This window comes from Nicotiana attenuata, unplaced genomic scaffold (genome assembly GCF_001879085.1).
Source record: "Nicotiana attenuata strain UT unplaced genomic scaffold, NIATTr2, whole genome shotgun sequence".
Taxonomy (NCBI): domain Eukaryota; kingdom Viridiplantae; phylum Streptophyta; class Magnoliopsida; order Solanales; family Solanaceae; genus Nicotiana; species Nicotiana attenuata.
This window is the reverse complement of record NW_017672440.1, coordinates 145,284-163,191: the sequence shown is the minus strand read 5'-3', so window position 1 is coordinate 163,191 and position 17,908 is coordinate 145,284. Positions and strand designations below refer to the sequence as shown.

At 37.2% G+C, this 17,908-nt stretch overlaps 1 protein-coding gene across 1 annotated transcript; it reads left to right on the top strand.

Annotated features, from left to right (window-relative positions):
• The first annotated feature begins 16,196 nt into the window (after positions 1-16,196).
• LOC109213210 (uncharacterized mitochondrial protein AtMg00810-like) lies at positions 16,197-17,210 on the top strand. Its single transcript, XM_019376972.1, has one exon. It carries the CDS (start codon positions 16,197-16,199, stop codon positions 17,208-17,210), a length of 1,014 nt encoding a protein of 337 aa, XP_019232517.1.
• The last annotated feature ends 698 nt before the right edge of the window (positions 17,211-17,908 follow it).

Below are 17,908 nucleotides of genomic sequence, written 5' to 3'. Positions count from 1 at the left end.
CGTCTACTATTAACTTACGTTGTACGTCTTACTTTGTAGTATACTTAATTGCTTCATGTTAACAGTTGATGTTCCCGTTGAAGTACTATTGGTTTCCTAGCTTCATTTTATTACCCTGTTAGCTTATATTGATTTATTGGTGCCTTATGGTTGTCGCACCTCCTTTTTCTTATGCCCGTAGAAGAGGGTATAATAAAGGGAGTTATTTCCAACTTGAAGTGACAATCGGAACGGGATTTATTATTAAATTCTTAGAGTCGCCACTTAGGAAATTAATGGTGTCCCAAGTCACCGGTTAAATCCCGACCCGAGGAGATTATGACTCTGTTATCAGTCCGCGAACCAGAAATCCAGGTAAGGAATTCTGTTAACTCGGGAGAAGGTGTTAGGCATTCCCGGGTTCCGTGGTTCTAGCACGGTCGCTCAACTGTTGTATTTGATTTATCTGATTTCAAAATATGTTCCAATTTATGCTTTTATTAGTAAACCGCTTTTATTTTTATGTTTAATAAGAATTGCAATGTCGTAAANCCAGTGCACCCGTGATTGTTAACCATTTCGACTTCGTTGAGATTTGGATTTGGGTCACATAAATGTGCACCCGTATTTAGGAAGGTAAATTTATTAAAATACGTGCCTAAAGCAACTACGCGTTTATTAACTGTGTGGGGAGCCATGAAATTCGCTAAATGGCACATCCCGAGGTCTAAATATTTTGATATAAGCAATTAATGAGGGCCCCGCCATTTGTGTGTTTATTTGGCGAGGCTCGTCTCGTCTATTGTTCATTTTAAAGGGTAAATCCTAAGGCAATCTATGATTTTCTATATTTGATCGTCTTTAACTATTTGCTACTGGGCCTAATAGTACTGTATACCGTGTTGCAGCCTCTGGGCTCCAAGACGAGCCCAACAAAGAAGAGGTTAAGATTATGTGCACACCATAAACTGACCAAGCAGATCTAGGCCCAGGCCCAAACGTACACAAGCATCTAGCCAAGCCTGGGCCGTTCCTTGAGGCCCCGAGACTTATTCTTTTAGTAATAAGATATCGAGCCCAAACTGTTAAGCTAGGCCAAATTCCAATTCAGATTCCAATATGCAGTCTTATTGTTATGAACTAAGAATCGAAACAGTCCAGAAATTTATTCAAGTTGTCCTGTTGATGTCAACCTAATAATGCCCAGTTTTAGATACAGAAATTGAACATTGGATGCGATCTATACTATATAGGATTAATCATTGGATGCAATCTTCCCAGCAATTAATTATATAATCAGAATCAAAGTCCATTGCACAGTCCAGATGTACAATCCAGTTACACAGTCCAATTATACAGCCCAGGGTTTACATACATACAAATCGATTCGACATTATGCTGTGCGATTAAATCTAACGCCTATATAACTACAATGCACCACAACCAGGCAGCATTTTTCAGGCTCAAACAAGTGAATATTTGTACTCCATTTCAAGCTAAAAGGTTACAGCAAGGCAGATTCAAATGTGTACCTGGTAATTGCAAATAAGAAAAGGAAAAGATCAGCAACAGTGATAGTTCTCAATAGCAGCCCAAGAATAAGTTAAAACCCAGTAACAGCTCAGTCAACACAGCAAATTCATGAATAGGCTTGAAATTCCAGTAATGAACCAAAACACAGCAACAATTTCAAGCACCAATGCAATCCAAAACCAACTCGACTACTCAGACCCAGCAGATTATTTTTGAAACCAGCAGATGAGATGCAACAATCCAGATTTTAGTTTGAAACTCAATGAGTCGACAGACCCCAAACCAGACTTGATTTGAACCCAACTTCAAACCATTTCGACTCCAAATGAAGCAGCACAATTTCAAAAGATCAAAACCTCCAAGCTCAAGCAAAATTCCCAATGGAACAGTAACCTAGCAATCCTTTTTTTTGTTTGAGTTCCTCTGATTTTAGTAAGCTCTCTTTTCTCTCTTTAGGTCTCAAATTTTGGGCTCCCCGCCCTTCTAAGGCAAGAAAGAGTGCCTTTATAGGCAAGCTAATAGGGCAACCTTTCAGATTTCAATTTACCCCTTAGGTCCCTGATTTTATGACTTTTCCTCTTATTTTCTGACTTGTGTCACAAGTAACTACCCTAAGTTTATTAAAATCTACACTATAGCCCATCCTAGAAGGTTCTATACTTATCACAATCCCTATCCTATCCTTACCCCTCTTCAAAAATTACCAAATCTGATGAAAGTACCCTTTTCCTATGCCTAAACTACCCTTTGAACCTCCTGAAATTACTAGCCTACATTAACTACACTAAACTTTCTAATTGACCCTGGTCCAAATAATTATTTCTGCAAATTAACCAGCCACCAATCCTAAATTCAAATAACTACTGATTTTTGGATTAACAACTACTAGTAACAAGTTCAAGCAAAACAGTGCTCAAATAGTATTGATCAAAACTGCTAAGCAAACAGATTCGACACACACAACTAATAAAACAACTTAAACATTCATGAGGCCTGGAGAAGATTTAAGCGACTCAAAACTTAAACTAAATCCTAAACATGATTAATCCTAATTCTCAAGAACTCAATCACAACCAAATTGACAAACGACCCAATTCTTACTATTGATTAAAAGACAGAGAAGATTAACAAATCAGAAACAGTGGCTAACCTAGTTGAACACTGGTTCAACTAAAAAAATGAGGAGAAATAAACTCATGCCCTAACTTGATTGATCAGGGGAAATATCAGTCAAGATAAAGAGATTAATGAAGAAGGACAAGGAAGACTTACTTAGTTTGAACACTCGACTGACTATGGGGTGAACTCTGAATGGCCAATTGTCTGAATCCTCCGAGATTCTTGACGCGTAACATCCCTAATCGTGTGTTTTCAAAAGAACACACATGATTAGGGAAATCACGGTCCAAAATCCCTAAAATTTCTGAGCTAGGGTTCTGCCGGTTCTAAGATCTGAAATTTGAGAAGCTCTGGCAAGATTCGAAAGGTTTTGGTTAGGGATTAGTGATGGGGGAGGGATGAGGGACATTTGGTACGAATTTGGGCCAGTTTGGGTGAGTTTGCAACTTGGCCGGAAACTTTGATGGAATATTTGAGACGACTGGCTATGATTCGAGGGGAGCTGAGGGCATGGTTGGATAGGGGAAGACGAGGGGATTCAGTGGTGTATTTTTGGTGGTCATCGGAGCATCGCCGCCGGCGGCGACGATTTCCGGCCGGCGGCGGACGGCGGAGGGCGGTGGGGCTAGGACGGAGGACGGTGGAGGAAGGCGGGGTTGAGGTTTGTACGAGGAAGATGGGAGTTGTCGTTACATTTTGTATAAAAATTATTACATTTTTATTACATTTTGAGAGCCAATTGTGGCCGCTGGATCTGGGGAAATGAATGGTCGTGATTAACGACGTCAAAACGATGTCGTTTGATGAAGAGGCATTTGGACCGGCCAAGCATTTGGGCCTGGGCGTGGGAATTTTATGGGGCTAACTGATTTTGGCCCAAATTTGGTCTCCAATGAAGACCAATTTTAATTTTTCCTCTTTTTTTTTTCTTTTTATCCATTTTTGTATATATTTTTTGTATTTATTTATTTTTCTGATTTTATAAAATGCTTAAAACAAAGTAAATACCTAATTACACTATTTAACTCCTAGAATTACTTATAACTCTATTTAAAACAAATGCAATAATTAGTAATTCGATGAACTATTTTCTTGCAATTTTCTTTATATTTTATTCTAAAACTAATTACTACTAAAACTGTGAAATTAAATCCCTAAATGCCAATGCATATTTTTGGTATTTTCATATGGATTAAAATGCACAAATAAAAATGCAACAATTACCAAAGAATGCCACAAAATTCACAACAAATTATAAAATACTAGAAAAATTGCTTTGTTTGAAATTCGGGAATTACTGCTCAGGGCAAAAATCACGTGCTCACAATGGTGCACCTTGGTTGGTCTCGCTGAGTAGTTGTCTCTGGTAAAGTTTCATAACCGTAGTGATATTCCATTGTGTGGATTGATGTATCAGTAATGTGGGGGACTTGAGTTATATTGTGAAACAAATGTCTTTATTCTTTTGTGATTGGTGCTGATATATATTGGGATCGGGTTGCACGCCGCAACAAGAGGAATAAGGGTGAATTGTGATTTTCTAGTAGGATCGGGTTGCACGCCGCAATAAGGAGTAATAAGGCTGGACAAGTGGGATCGAATTGCGCACCACAACAGGAGGAATACGGGTGATATGTGTTGAGGAGTAATAAGGGCGGACAGGTGGGATCGGGTAGCACGCCGCAACAAGGAGGAATAAGGGTGAATATTGATACTGTTCTTGTTTATATGTTGGGATCGGGATGTGCGCCGCCTCAGTTGTTATTATGTTTTCATTTCTGTTGAGGCCCATTACTGTGATGTTGAAATACACTTGATCTTTATTTCCATCCCATATATTAGAATTACAGTCTAATAATTACGCACTTTCACTTTAAACTCAAGTAATGCATATATAGTTTAAAAATAGTCTAATACCTCTTTTTTTTCTTTTGATTTCTTATTCTTATTTGGTGTGATCCGCAACTCGCGTTGAGGTTTGACTAATATAGATTTACGTCAAGAAATTTCACTTTGAAAAAGTTGTATTCCAAGGCTCGAAGTCAAGACCTGTGATTAACGATAACAATCCCTATAGAGACCTCCTCAATTTAATTATCCATCCTTCTTACCTTTTCTGTGAAAATGAAAAATCTAACATTCATCCCCAATCATAGAATAGAACTATTCAAATGACAAACCAATGAAGAATAGTGGGAAGCTTTCGAAAGGCCTATCTTCTCTCTCGGTGTAAGTTAATTTAACCTGCGCCTACCATGGGTAAGAGCGCTTGTATCCCATCACAAAAAGCTATAATGGCAAGAAAATCAGCTGCCTCTCAGAGCAATGCTCAGCGAGGACGGTTAGAGAAGAAACTTCTAGTGAAAAGAAATTGAGCCCTAATTTCAATGGAACAGTAGCGAAAAATATCGAGAATGAGAGTCTCAAGCAATTTGAAGCAATTCAACTGTTGAATGAGGTACAAGTCTCCATGAGCAGCGATCACTCTGTGCATGTGAACAATGGAAGGAAATCATGGGCTGACGAAGTAGAAGATGCGACAAAACTGCAGGGGAGGAAGAGCTCACTATGGGATAACTACGACATTACAAAAATTTCGAATGCTGGTTACAAATTGAAGTATGTGCAGGCTAAATCTCACGGTAAGTCAACTTTTAGTGAAGTTGAACTAGATGATATAAGTACAGAAATAGAATATTGGGGGTACGTTGTTATTTGCTATGTCCTAGGGGCTCACCCTTCATTTGCAGTGATACAAGGGTACATCCAAAGGCTATGGAGTAAAACTAGGTATTGACATGATTGCAATATTGAAAAATAGAGTAATTTTGGTACGATTTGACACAGTAATGGGCAAACAGGAGGTTATCGAAGGTGGCATTTACCACTTTGATAATAAACCCTTTATTGTTAAGGCTTGGACACCTAAGCTAGAGTTCACTCATGAGGAACTACTAACAGTACCAATATGGATCAAATTGCCAGGTTTGAATTTCAAGTATTGGAGTCCAAGGGGATGAGTAAGATAGGAAGTTTGGTGGGTAAACCATTGATGGTAGATCAAAATACAGAGAAAAAGAATGGCTGAACTTTTCTCGATTATTAGTGGAAGTGGAAATGGGTGCTAAACTACCTAATGTGGTGAAGTTTAGGCATGAAAAGGGTAGAATAATAGAGCAGAGGGTCAGCTATGATTGGAAACCAACTCTATGTGCCCATTGTGAAAAGTATGGGCATGACAAGGCAGTATGTAGACTATAAAAGAAGGTACCAAAGACTGATCAACAGAATAAAGACAAGCCAGATATTAAACAGGAGGAACAACAAGTTCAAGTGAAAAATGGGAAAGGGCAGGAGGATCAACAGGCTTCCACATCAGTAATAAAGGAAACCTTGCCTAGCACTATATTAGGGAGATCACAACAGTATGTTGCCAAAGATCATAATCCAACAAAGGAAAGGGGGAGGCATCACAGTGGAAAACTCTACATAAGTTTGGCAAAAATGTTCCAAAGCAGAATGAGTAGCTTGAAAAATCCAACCCATTCCAGATTTTGCACAAACATGAAACATTAAATTAGGAATAGTAGGTGGTAAGGTGGGTGGACTAACCATTCCCCATAGTGGGAATGGTCAGTTTACTAAGTTAGAATATTAGGGGGCTAAATGCCCCTAATAAGTAAAATAAGGTGAAACTCCTTTGCACTGATGAAAAGGTAGGCTTGATAGGTCTGTTAGAAACCAAAATAAAAAAGGAAAGAATGGAGCTAATAGCAGATAAACTGTTTACAGGATGGAAGCATATTACTAACTTGGATTGTCACTACAATGAGAGAATCTGGGTCACTTGGAGGCCAAATTACTACCAGCTTGTTTTAAAATATAAAACAGCTCAGTTGATTACTTGTGAAATGTTCAGTATCACACTCCGGCTAACGTTTGAGATAAAATTTGTATAAAAGAGGAGAGAAGAAGTTTGTGGTAGGACCTAGTCACTCATAGCAGGTCATGCAGAAGGCCATGGTTGGTATTGGGCAACTTTAAGTCAATATTAAGTGCTAAGGATAGAATTGGAGGAAATGAAGTGACATGGTCTGATGAGGTGGATTTTAATAACTGTGTAATACAGTGTGGCCTGTTGGAACTCCTTGCGCAGGGTAACAAATAAACTTGGAGTGACAAAAATGAAGAGCAAAGAATTTTTTCAAAAATTGATTGGATATTCATTAATGAAGAATGGTTTGATACTATGCCAGATTGTGCAGCTAGATTCTTGTCAGAAGGAATAAGTGATCATTGCCTAGCTAAAGTATTCTTAACTACCAAGAGACAGAGAGTTAGAAGAACTTTTCAATTTTGCAATGTGTGGACTCAGCACCCACAATTCCTGTCCATAGTTAGTGAAGGATGGAACTACAATATTGAAGGGTGTAAAATGTTTGCAGTAGTGAGAAAGTTGAAATCACTAAAGAGGAAGATGAAAGCCTTGAACTCTCGGGCTTTTCATAATATTGTTGCTGAAGCAAATGAGAACATGATAATACTAAAGCAGGCACAAGTTCAACTTTAAAGGTGCCCCTCCAATCTAGAGTATCAATAAGCAGAAAGTGCAGCTTATCACAAGTTTAGGCAATCTTCAGATCTAACTGAAATGTACCTACAACAAAGAAGCAAGGCAACATGGATTAAGTTATGTTATGATAACACCAGATACTTCTTCTCAGTCATCAAGCATCGGAAGCTAAAGCAAGCAACTACACAACTTAGAGACAGTAGTGGTAATTGGCAAACTGACCCTGATACCATAGCTAAAATATTTGTTGATTATTATGAAGATCTACTAGGGAGGAAACCAAATGGCAGAATACATGAGTAAGAGGGATTTTAGACAATGATCCAATTCTCTCAGTGAATCAACGACTGGAGATGATGAAGCTGTTTACTGAGAAAAAAGTTAAACAGGCTATATTTCAAATTGACAGCATTAAGAGCCCTGGTCATGATGGCTATTTGAGTGGATTCTATAAACAGCTTGGTCAATAATAGGAAGGGATGTCGTGATGTTATGTTGGAATTTTTCCAAATTGGGAAGATGATGAGGCAAATCAACTCAACCAATATAGCCCTAGTTCCTAAGGTGGAAGTACCAGAAAGTGCAATACAATATAGACCTATTGCTTACTGTAATGTCATTTATAAGTGCATCTTCAAAATGATCTGTGAGAGGCTAAAACCAGCAGTGCATCATATAGTGTCAACTAACAGTCAGCTTTTGTACAGGGTAGGTCTATGATGCACAATGTGCTAATTTGTTATGACCTACTAAGGCACTACAACAGGAAAACATCTCCAAGATACTTAATGAAGATATATCTTACGAAAGCTTACGACAAGGTAGGCTGGGAATTTTTGGAGGAATCATTGTTAGGTTTTGGGTTCCCTGATAGATTTATACAATGGATTATGGTATGTGTCACTACCACTATTTTTACAGTAAAGATAAATTGAGAGGGGGATGGCTACTTTGCAGGGAAGAGAGGATTGAGACAAGGAAATTCAGTCTCTCCCATATTATTTATTCTAGTTATGGTATACCTCTCTAGAACTTTGAAGACTATCAGAAGGTTGCCTGACTTTATGTTTCATCCTATGTGCAAAGAGTTACAGCTGACACATCTCATCTTTGCAGATGATCTAATGATTTCAGTAAAGATACTGAGAACCCAGTAAATAGAGTCATGAAAGCATTAGATCACTTCAACAAAGTCTCAGGCCTGATTACCAATATGAAAAAATCCAACATGTTTCTAGCTGGAGTAGGAGAAGGAGTCAAGGATATGCTGCTAGCAAAAACAGGATTTGCACTGGGCACATTTTCTATCAGGTACTTAGGTTTACCTCTATCACCAAGGAAATGGAATAAGATTGATTGCCAAATGCTGATAAGGAAGATCACGCAAAGGATAACTATCACCTACTCTAAGCAGTTGTCAGAGATTGCAAAAAGTTAATGCAGTGCTCTTTTCTATACATGGTTTATGGGGGAACTGTATTTATTCTACCTCAAAGTGTGTTAAAAGAGGTGGATAAACTATATAGAGAATATTTGTGGTGAAAGACTGAGGGACAGAAGAAAGTAGCATTGGTTGCATGGGAGAAATTTTGTTGCCCAAAGAAACTAGGAGGTCTGAATGTGAAAGGCTGCAAAGTATAGAACATGGCATCAGTAGGAAAGTTACTGTAGCAGTTGGTAATGAATAAAGAGTCCCTTTGGGTGAGATGGATTCATGGTATCTATATGAAAGTTGACCATAATATTTGGATACACATTCCTCCAATGGATAGTAGTTGGTATTGGAGGAAGTTAAACTCCCTAAAAAGAGTGATGCTATTCACAAGACAGATACATGCTAACTTCAGGAGGTAACTACTCTATAACCAACAATTATCTTGCTATGATAAATCAGCAACCACGACTAGAGATAGGAGACTTGGTATGGACTGATTTGGCTCTACCTCGACATAGATTGGTAATGTGATTGGCAAGCCAAGGGAGATTACTTACCAAAGATAGACTAATAGGGATGCAAATCCATGTGGAAACATAAACTGCCGCATGTGTGAAAAAGAGCTGGAAACAAAGGATCATTTGTTTATCGACTGTGGCTGGATCAAAGTAGTTAGACATGAGATCAACCAGTAGATAGGACAACCAGTACAGGAAGGAGATTTCAAGCTGATGCTAGAAACGATTAAAAGGAAGCATCGGAAGCAGTTTAAAAAAAAGGTGATAGCAGCAGTCAATGGTGTAGTGATATACCATACTTGGAGAGCTCGAAATTTTAAAATATTTCAAAGCAAAAATGTACATAGAACAGAGAAAGTAACACTAATAAAGAGGAAAATTACAAAAGAGAGTAGATCATATGAGGATGTCAAAGAAAACATATAGGTGTAGGAGTTTTGTCCAACGGCTACTTTGTAATTAGGAATTGTTGAGTTGGGGGCCTCAAACTGTGGTCAGATTAATGTTGCCTTATAATTGTAATTGTTTTGATGTTAATGGTAATTTTACATTGTTACAAAAAAAACATTTATCCCTACCAGGAAAGTGAATGATATCTAGTTCTCTGTTTTGTCTATGTGTACCCAAATTCCTACGTTTGACAAGTTTGAGTAAGTCTAGTTTTGTCTTTATGTCCTCAATTTCTACTATTGCATTGTCACATATATTTTAGATGACTTGGTAGAATCAATCAAGCACTACTAGTCTGATTGTCAATCCAACATTGTTCTAACACGAACAAAATAGATGAAGAAAATTAATTTGAAATAAAAGAATATTACAATTCTAGGAAACGATCCGTGGCGAAGCTAGGAATTTCCTCAAAGGTGTTCAAACTTGAAAGAAGTAAAAAAAAAATCTCCGGCAGATGATGATCAGTATATGTTATATACCTCTAAACCTAATATTTTTGACGAAGGGTAGTCAATTGACCATCCTTTAAGACATGTAACTTTGCCTTCGATAACAATAAAGTTATCTTCGTGTGACCAATAGGGGAACCTTGTAGCAACATTAAAGTTGTTTTTATGTGACCTATAGGTTACGGGTCCGGACCGTAGAATCAGTCACCTCTTGGGATGCGGCCTTTCCAGAACCATGCGTGAATACGAATACGTCGTGCATCGAGCTGACTTTTTTAGTTCAATTCTGCGGTAAAATGGATTTTAATTAATATACAGGAAGGATTATCCCGGAATGTGGTATTGAATATGTTGGGAGACATTTTATTGACAAGATATACACGCTTGAGTACATGAATACTACATTCATTTTTTCTCTTTTTTGGGACAAATGTATTTTAGAGTAGTATACATTTCCCTGAGAGAACAAAAAGGAAAAGATTAAAAAAGTGAATGTAAAGAAAAAGAAAATTTAATAAATCTGTTGTTTGAGAAAAGTGAGTCATTGAATTCTCATCACCAAAAGCAGAAATGTCTTTGAATGTCAATTCAAAAGTATCAAGAATTCCAACTAGTAGACTTGTTTTAAGGTTCTTTTGACTAGTTAATTGACTTGAATTCAAGTGATAAATTTAAATTAAAAAAAAAAACTTATAATTTTATTAGCAGTGAAGCTTTTTGAGGATGTCAAGGTTCTATATGCTACGTTCTTTAGAGAACTTAAGTTATATATATTGAAAGTACAAATATTTATTTACGTTATCACAAAAATTTAATACTTATCAAAAAATTTACTAATAATGGAAAGAGAGCAATCACGATAGATAGGATCGAAAGAAATAAATCTCTCCAAAAACCAAAGACTCATTAGTTAAATTAGTCATCATTCTTTATCATTTTTCTCTCAATATATTAATTAATAAAAGCAGTTCAAATACTTAATTCCATTATTGAAAAAAATAAAATTATTTCTTTCCACTGTGACAGTCACTGTGGTATTGCCCCAATGTTACTACATTTGACTCCTTCCAAACTTTTATTATTATTATTTTTTTTTAATTTCTTCTTCCAAATTTCCTCATCTATTTAAACACACTTTCATTTTCTCCCTTGCTTCATCCTATTCTCCACAACTCCTTTATTTTTAAAAAAACTTCATATCCCCTTCTCCTCAATCTCCCAACTTTTCTCAATATACAATATTAGAATGGGTAAAATTATGGCATTTGCGAGTTCTTTCCTAAAGGAAATACGGTTTGGTGAAAGAATTAGTAACTCCAAAAAAACCAAGATTGAAAGTAGTACTACTCCTACTACTTATATATATAGAGATAAGTTGGATATTAAGAAGAAGCCCAAAATCAAGAAACAAGTTAAATTTGATCTTGAACCTAAATACCAATATCCAACAGAAGAAGAAAGCAATGAGGAGCAAAAGAAAAAGAATACTAGTAGTTCTTTTGATGATCATGCAAATAATGGGGTTAAAGTGAAAATATTGATGAAAAAGAAAGATGCAACAAGGTTGCTATTAAAGTGTAGAGAAGGAGGGGTACTTGAATTTATGGATGTAGCTCAAGAGCTTGTCCAAATTCCTTGAACTGGTGTTAGGGTTCACTAAATCACTAAACGATACGCTCTCGCTATCAGCTTGAGTTTTTTTCATTCTCAAAGTTCGAATGCCAAACTTTTGATTAAATAATGAAGAGATTACGTCCATCTCATTATACTTATTGAGATTATTAGTTGTTAATTATGTAAATTGTATAGTGGCTATATCTGTAAAGTGGTTAGATTAGACATAGATTAGAAATTCATTTTGATGTATATATGTATGCTACAATACTTGTCATAATTTGAGATTTAGTAATCATTTTCAGATTTCACTTTCTCTATTTTTCCTCTCTCTCTACTGTTCTAGAATATTCTGCTTTCTCTCACTTATAAACCGCCATGGATGCTCGACCTTGAGCTGGTTTAACATGGTATCAGAGCCTACCGCTTCGATCTACCACATCTCTGTCGCTTCTTCTCATCTTCATATTTGTTATCTCTGAGGTTTGTTCCAATTCGATTGCTTACCGAAAGTTTTTTTCAATTTTTGCCCTAATTTCATATCGGAAATAGGGGGGTTTCACTTTTAAAGATACGAAAATCACATATCTAGCCTTAATCACTAATGGCTATCGGCGATTCAGACGATTCGAACAATTTGACTGGCATCGCTGTGCATGTCCCAGTTCCAGGAAATTCCGGAATTGATCCCAGTGATCCTTTGTATCTACATCCATCGGATAACCCCGGAGCTATGCTTGTCTTTGTCGCATTCAGTGAAATTGGCTATCGCTCATGGAGACGCAGTGTATTGCGAGGACTATCAGTGAAGAACAAATTAGGGTTCATCAACGGTGAATGTAAGCGTCCAGATCCTCAATCACCTACATTTCGTCAGTGGGAACGTTGTGATGATATGGTAACTTCGTGGATACTTAATTCACTGTCCAAAGAAATAGTAGACAGCGTCGAATACGCAAATGATGCCATGGAGCTATGGATTGAATTGGAAGATAGGTATGAGCAGACGAATGGAGCCAGATTATATCAAATACAGAAGGAAATAAATGATACATCTCAAGGGACTCTCGACATCACTAGTTATTATACAAAATTGAAGAAACTTTGGGAAGAGTTAAGCACTTTGAGCAAAAAATCACAATGTATTGCTTCAAGTAATGGCTTCAAACGTACTTTTCAATAGATTTCTATCTGATAATATCAGGTTGACTCTCAGACGTATTGGGGAACATAGACAAACATTAATGATAATAATATACAACTAGTACTTATTAAAGAAAGCAACAATAGCAATATAATCAATTATATTTTTGATTGTAAACAATATTATTGAGATTATTAGTGGTTAATTATGTAAATTGTATAGTGGCTATATTTGTAAAGTGGTTAGATTAGACATAGATTAGAAATTCATTTTGATGTATATATGTATGCTACAGTATTTGTCATAATTCTGATTCTAGTGATCATTTTCAGATTTCACTTTCTCTATTTTTCCTCTCTCTACTGTTCTAGAATATTCCCCTTTCTCTCACTTGTAAACCGCCATGGATGCTCGACCTTGAGCTGATTTGACATGGTGTCAGAGCCTACCGCTTCGATCTACCACATCTCTGTCGCTTCTTCTCATCTTCATATTTGTTATCTCTGAGTTTTGTTCCAATTTGATTGCTTACCGAAGTTTTTCAATTTTTGCCCTAATTCACATCGGAAATGGGGATTTCACTTTTAAAAGGTCGAAAAATCACATATCTAGCNACCAGAATTTTCAGAGTTTCAATCGCAATCAGAACTTCAGCAAAGGGAAAAGAATAGTAGCTAATGTACATGGTGATCACTCTTCAGAAATGCCATCTAACAAAGGAGAAGCACAATGTAACTTAAACACAGACCAAACTATCAGCCTGTCAAAGGAGCACTATGGACAAATTCTGAATTTGCTTCAGCATTTTCAAGCCAGCAATGGAGGAGACAATGCAAATACCAGCAATTCTATCAATGAAGCTGTAAACTTCGCAGGTATAATAGTCTGCACTTCCTCAATAGATTTTGGTAAATTGTCATGTCGGTGTCTCAAAAACAAGAGTGAATCTTGGATCCTAGATTCAGGGGCATCAAACCATATGACTTTCAACAAAAACCTACTGACTAATATCATAACATTACCCTATCCTCTCCTAGTTGTTTTACCAAATGGATACAAAGTAAAAGTAACTGAGATTGGTAGTGTAGCCCTTGTGCCTGACATCACTTTACATAAAGTAATGTTTGTACCTTCTTTCAGATACAATCTTATTTCCATTCATGGTCTAACTAATGTAAATCCTAGAAGCCTAGTAGCTTTCACTAATAACCTATGTGTTCTACAGGCCCCTTCAATGAAGAGGCCTCTGGAGATTGGTAAAGCTTGTGATGGACTATTTCTTTGCCCAAAGTGTCTGAGAAACCAGTATTCAGGTTCCTTTATCAATAGTTCCTTTTGCACACACAACTCACATTGTCATACTAGTTCACATGTTCATAACTCACTGTCCACAAATAAGTGTCTCTTTTCCTCCAAATGTAAATACTTCATGCTTGAGTAATACAAATGTTAGTTTGAAATCTTCTGTAGAATCTTCTGATCCTAGTCTTTTGTGGCACAATAGACTTGGGCATGTACCCTTTGTCAAAATGAGAGGGATTACCTCTATCCCAGTTTCTTTTTCACCAAACCAGCCTTTTCTTTGCTCTATTTGTCCAATGGCTAGACAAGGCAGATTATCTTTTCCCCAGAAAACACATGCTTCCACAAAAATATTCCAAGTTCTACATATAGACTTGTGGGGACCCTACCATGATAACTATAAATACTTCTTTACATTAGTGGATGACTATAGTAGGTCCACTTGGACTAATCTTCTTTCATCCAAAAGCAATGCATTACAAGTTCTGAAAACATTTGCCTCCATGGTTGAAACCCAGTTTAATACAAAAATAAAAATAATCAGATCTGACAATGGGTCAGAGTTCACTAGCACAGAGGCAAACATGTTTTTCAATTCTAAGGGCATAATCCATCAAAGAACTTGCCCTTATACACCCCAACAGAATGGCATAGTGGCGAGAAAACATAAATATCTCCTAGAGACTGCCAGAGCACTTCTATTCCAATCAAAACTGCCTACTAAATATTGGGGGGAATGCATTTTATGTGCAACATATATCATAAACAGACTACCATCTACTCATAGCCACCCAAAATCTCCTTTTGAACTACTCTATAATAAAAAACCAACATACTCCCATATGAGGAGTTTTGGATGCCTATGTTACCCAACTGTACCAAAAGTACACAGAGACAAATTTGAACCTAGAACATCTCCTCATATATTCATTGGTTATCCCCATGGAGTCAAAGGGTACAAGGTCTTAAATCTTGCCACAAAAAGGATATCTATATCCAGAGATGTTGTCTTTGTTGAAAGTGTGTTCCCTTTTGCTTTGTCTCTTGATAATTCTTCTTTTCCCTCTATTCTTAATGAGTTTCCACCCACTGATACAACTCAAGAAGGTACTAACTTTGCTGATGAAAGTGACAATGGCCCTAGTGTTACACAAAATCCTTCTCATATCCAGAACCAGATAACCACCCTGAAAATCCACCCTATCAATTCCCAGACATATACCAATCCCCAGATCCTATCCCATCACCAGTAGTTCACCATCCTGCCAATATTCCTGTTCCTATCCCATCACCAGTAGTTCACTACCCTGCCACCACTCCTGTTGTCCTAAGAAAATCACAAAGACCACATAAAACACTTGCATACTTGCAGGACTACTTACATTCTCTTCCCATACTAAAATCACCAACATCTACGGTTTCACCATCTTCTGCTACAGTCAACAGTACTATTGCACCATTTTCTCTTAGTGCATCTTTTTCTAATTGGAATCATATCGCCCATGATGCCCTGAATCTTGATAGTCAAAATCTTGTGAGAGACATCTGCACTAACAATGAACCCTCATCTTATGAGGAGGCAACTATGAGTCCTGCTTGGCAAACAGCCATGACTCAAGAATTTGAGGCATTACATGCCAATCATACTTGGGACTTAGTTCCCTTACCTACTGGAAAGAAAACCATAGGGTGCAAGTGGGTATATAAAATAAAACACAAGGCAGATGGTAGTGTAGAAAGACTTAAAGCCAGGCTAGTTGTAAAAGGATACACCCAACAGGCTAGAATTGATTACACAAAAACTTTCTCCCCTGTAGTTAAGATGACAACTGTGAGGTCATTAATAGCCATAGCTGTGAAGAAAGGGTGGCATATGTCACAACTAGATGTAAATAATGCATTCTTGCATGGAGATTTAAATGAGGAAGTGTACATGGAGGTACCACAGGGGCTGGCAGTTGACAACCCAAACTTAGTTTGTAAACTTAACAAATCCCTCTATGGCCTCAAGTAGGCAAGTAGACAGTGGTATGCCAAACTAAATGAAGCCCTATGCTCAAGGGGCTATAGGCATTCCATGTATGACTATTCCTTGTTTAGTAAGAAAACTGGAGAGTCCATTGTATACATAGCAGTGTATGTTGATGATATTGTAGTTACAGGAACTGACACTGTGGAAATTACAGACCTGAAAACATTCTTGAACAATAATTTCAAAATAAAAGATTTGGGGAAACTACATTATTTCTTGGGTTTGGAAATCCTCTACAAAGATGATGGTGTCATAGTCTCCCAAAGAAAATTCACTCTTGACTTGTTAAAAGAGTATCACTGTACAGACTATAGTAGTTTTAGTTCTCCATTGGATCCTACTATGAAGCTCAAAGCCAAAGAAGGGAAAAAATTAACAGATCCTACTTACTATAGGAAGCTGATAGGAAAGTTCAATTTCCTCACCAACACTAGATTGGATATAGCTTATAGTGTGCAACACTTAAGCCAGTTCATGTATGATCCCAGGAAACCACACTTGACAGCAGCTTTTCATCTACTTAGATACCTGAAGAAGGATCCCACCTTAGGCATTTTCTTATCTAAAGATCAAGATTACACAATCAAGGCATATTGTGACTCAGATTGGGCAGCATGCCCAGATTCCAGAAAATCTGTAAGTGGCTACCTTGTGTTGATGGGAAACAGTCCAATAAGTTGGAAATCAAAGAAACAAGACACCATCTCCCTCTCCTCAGCAGAAGCAGAGTATAGAGCCTTAAGAAAGGTAGTGGGAGAATTGGTATGGCTTAGTCGATTGTTTGAAGAACTTTCAGTACCATCTCCCAAGCCAATTGCTGTGTTTTGTGACAGCCAATCAGCTATGCACATAGCCAGGAACCCTGTATTTCATGAGAGAACTAAACATATAGAAGTTGACTGTCACTTTGTACGACATAAGCTACAGGAAGGGCTGATCTCATTACATCATGTGGGAACAACAAATAAACTAGCTGATGTTCTAACAAAGGCACTGACAGGAGTTCGACATTCAGCTGCTCTACACAAGTTGGCAGTGTTTTCCACACCACCAACTTGAGGGGGGTATTGAGATTATTAGTGGTTAATTATGTAAATTGTATAGTGGCTATATCTGTAAAGTGGTTAGATTAGACATAGATTAGAAATTCATTTTGATGTATATATGTATGCTACAGTACTTGTCATAATTCTAATTCTAGTGATCATTTACAGATTTCACTTTCTCTATTTTTCCTCTCTCTACTGTTCTAGAATATTCCGCTTTCTCTCACTTGTAAACCGCCATGGATGCTCGACCTTGAGCTGATTTAACAGAAGTTGATGATGAAAGTGGAGGAAGCTAGGAGACAAAAGAGGAGTCTAGAAATGGATTAGATCCTGTGCGCAATTTGTTTTACAGTTGGGAGGCACCAACACAGTAGTGGACTTTTACATGCTGTGGATAATGTTAAAATTGAAAAGATAGTTAATATTCCCAACTAACATAACGACCACCTCCTCTTGTATTTACCCTTTTGTCACTGTTCCCATTTCCAATTTCCTTTCCCATAAACTAATCCATTAACTTCAATAATCTGCTACCTATTAAAAATATATACTATAAATTAAATGGAACCTATTCACGCCTGATTCAACGGGATATTAGTGAGTATTGAGTTAGAATGAAAGAAGTTCTTGTGATTAGCTAGGTTTATCCAGAAAAAGAAGTTTTATCAGTGGAGTATTTAAATTCACAAAATTATTTTTCTCAGAAAA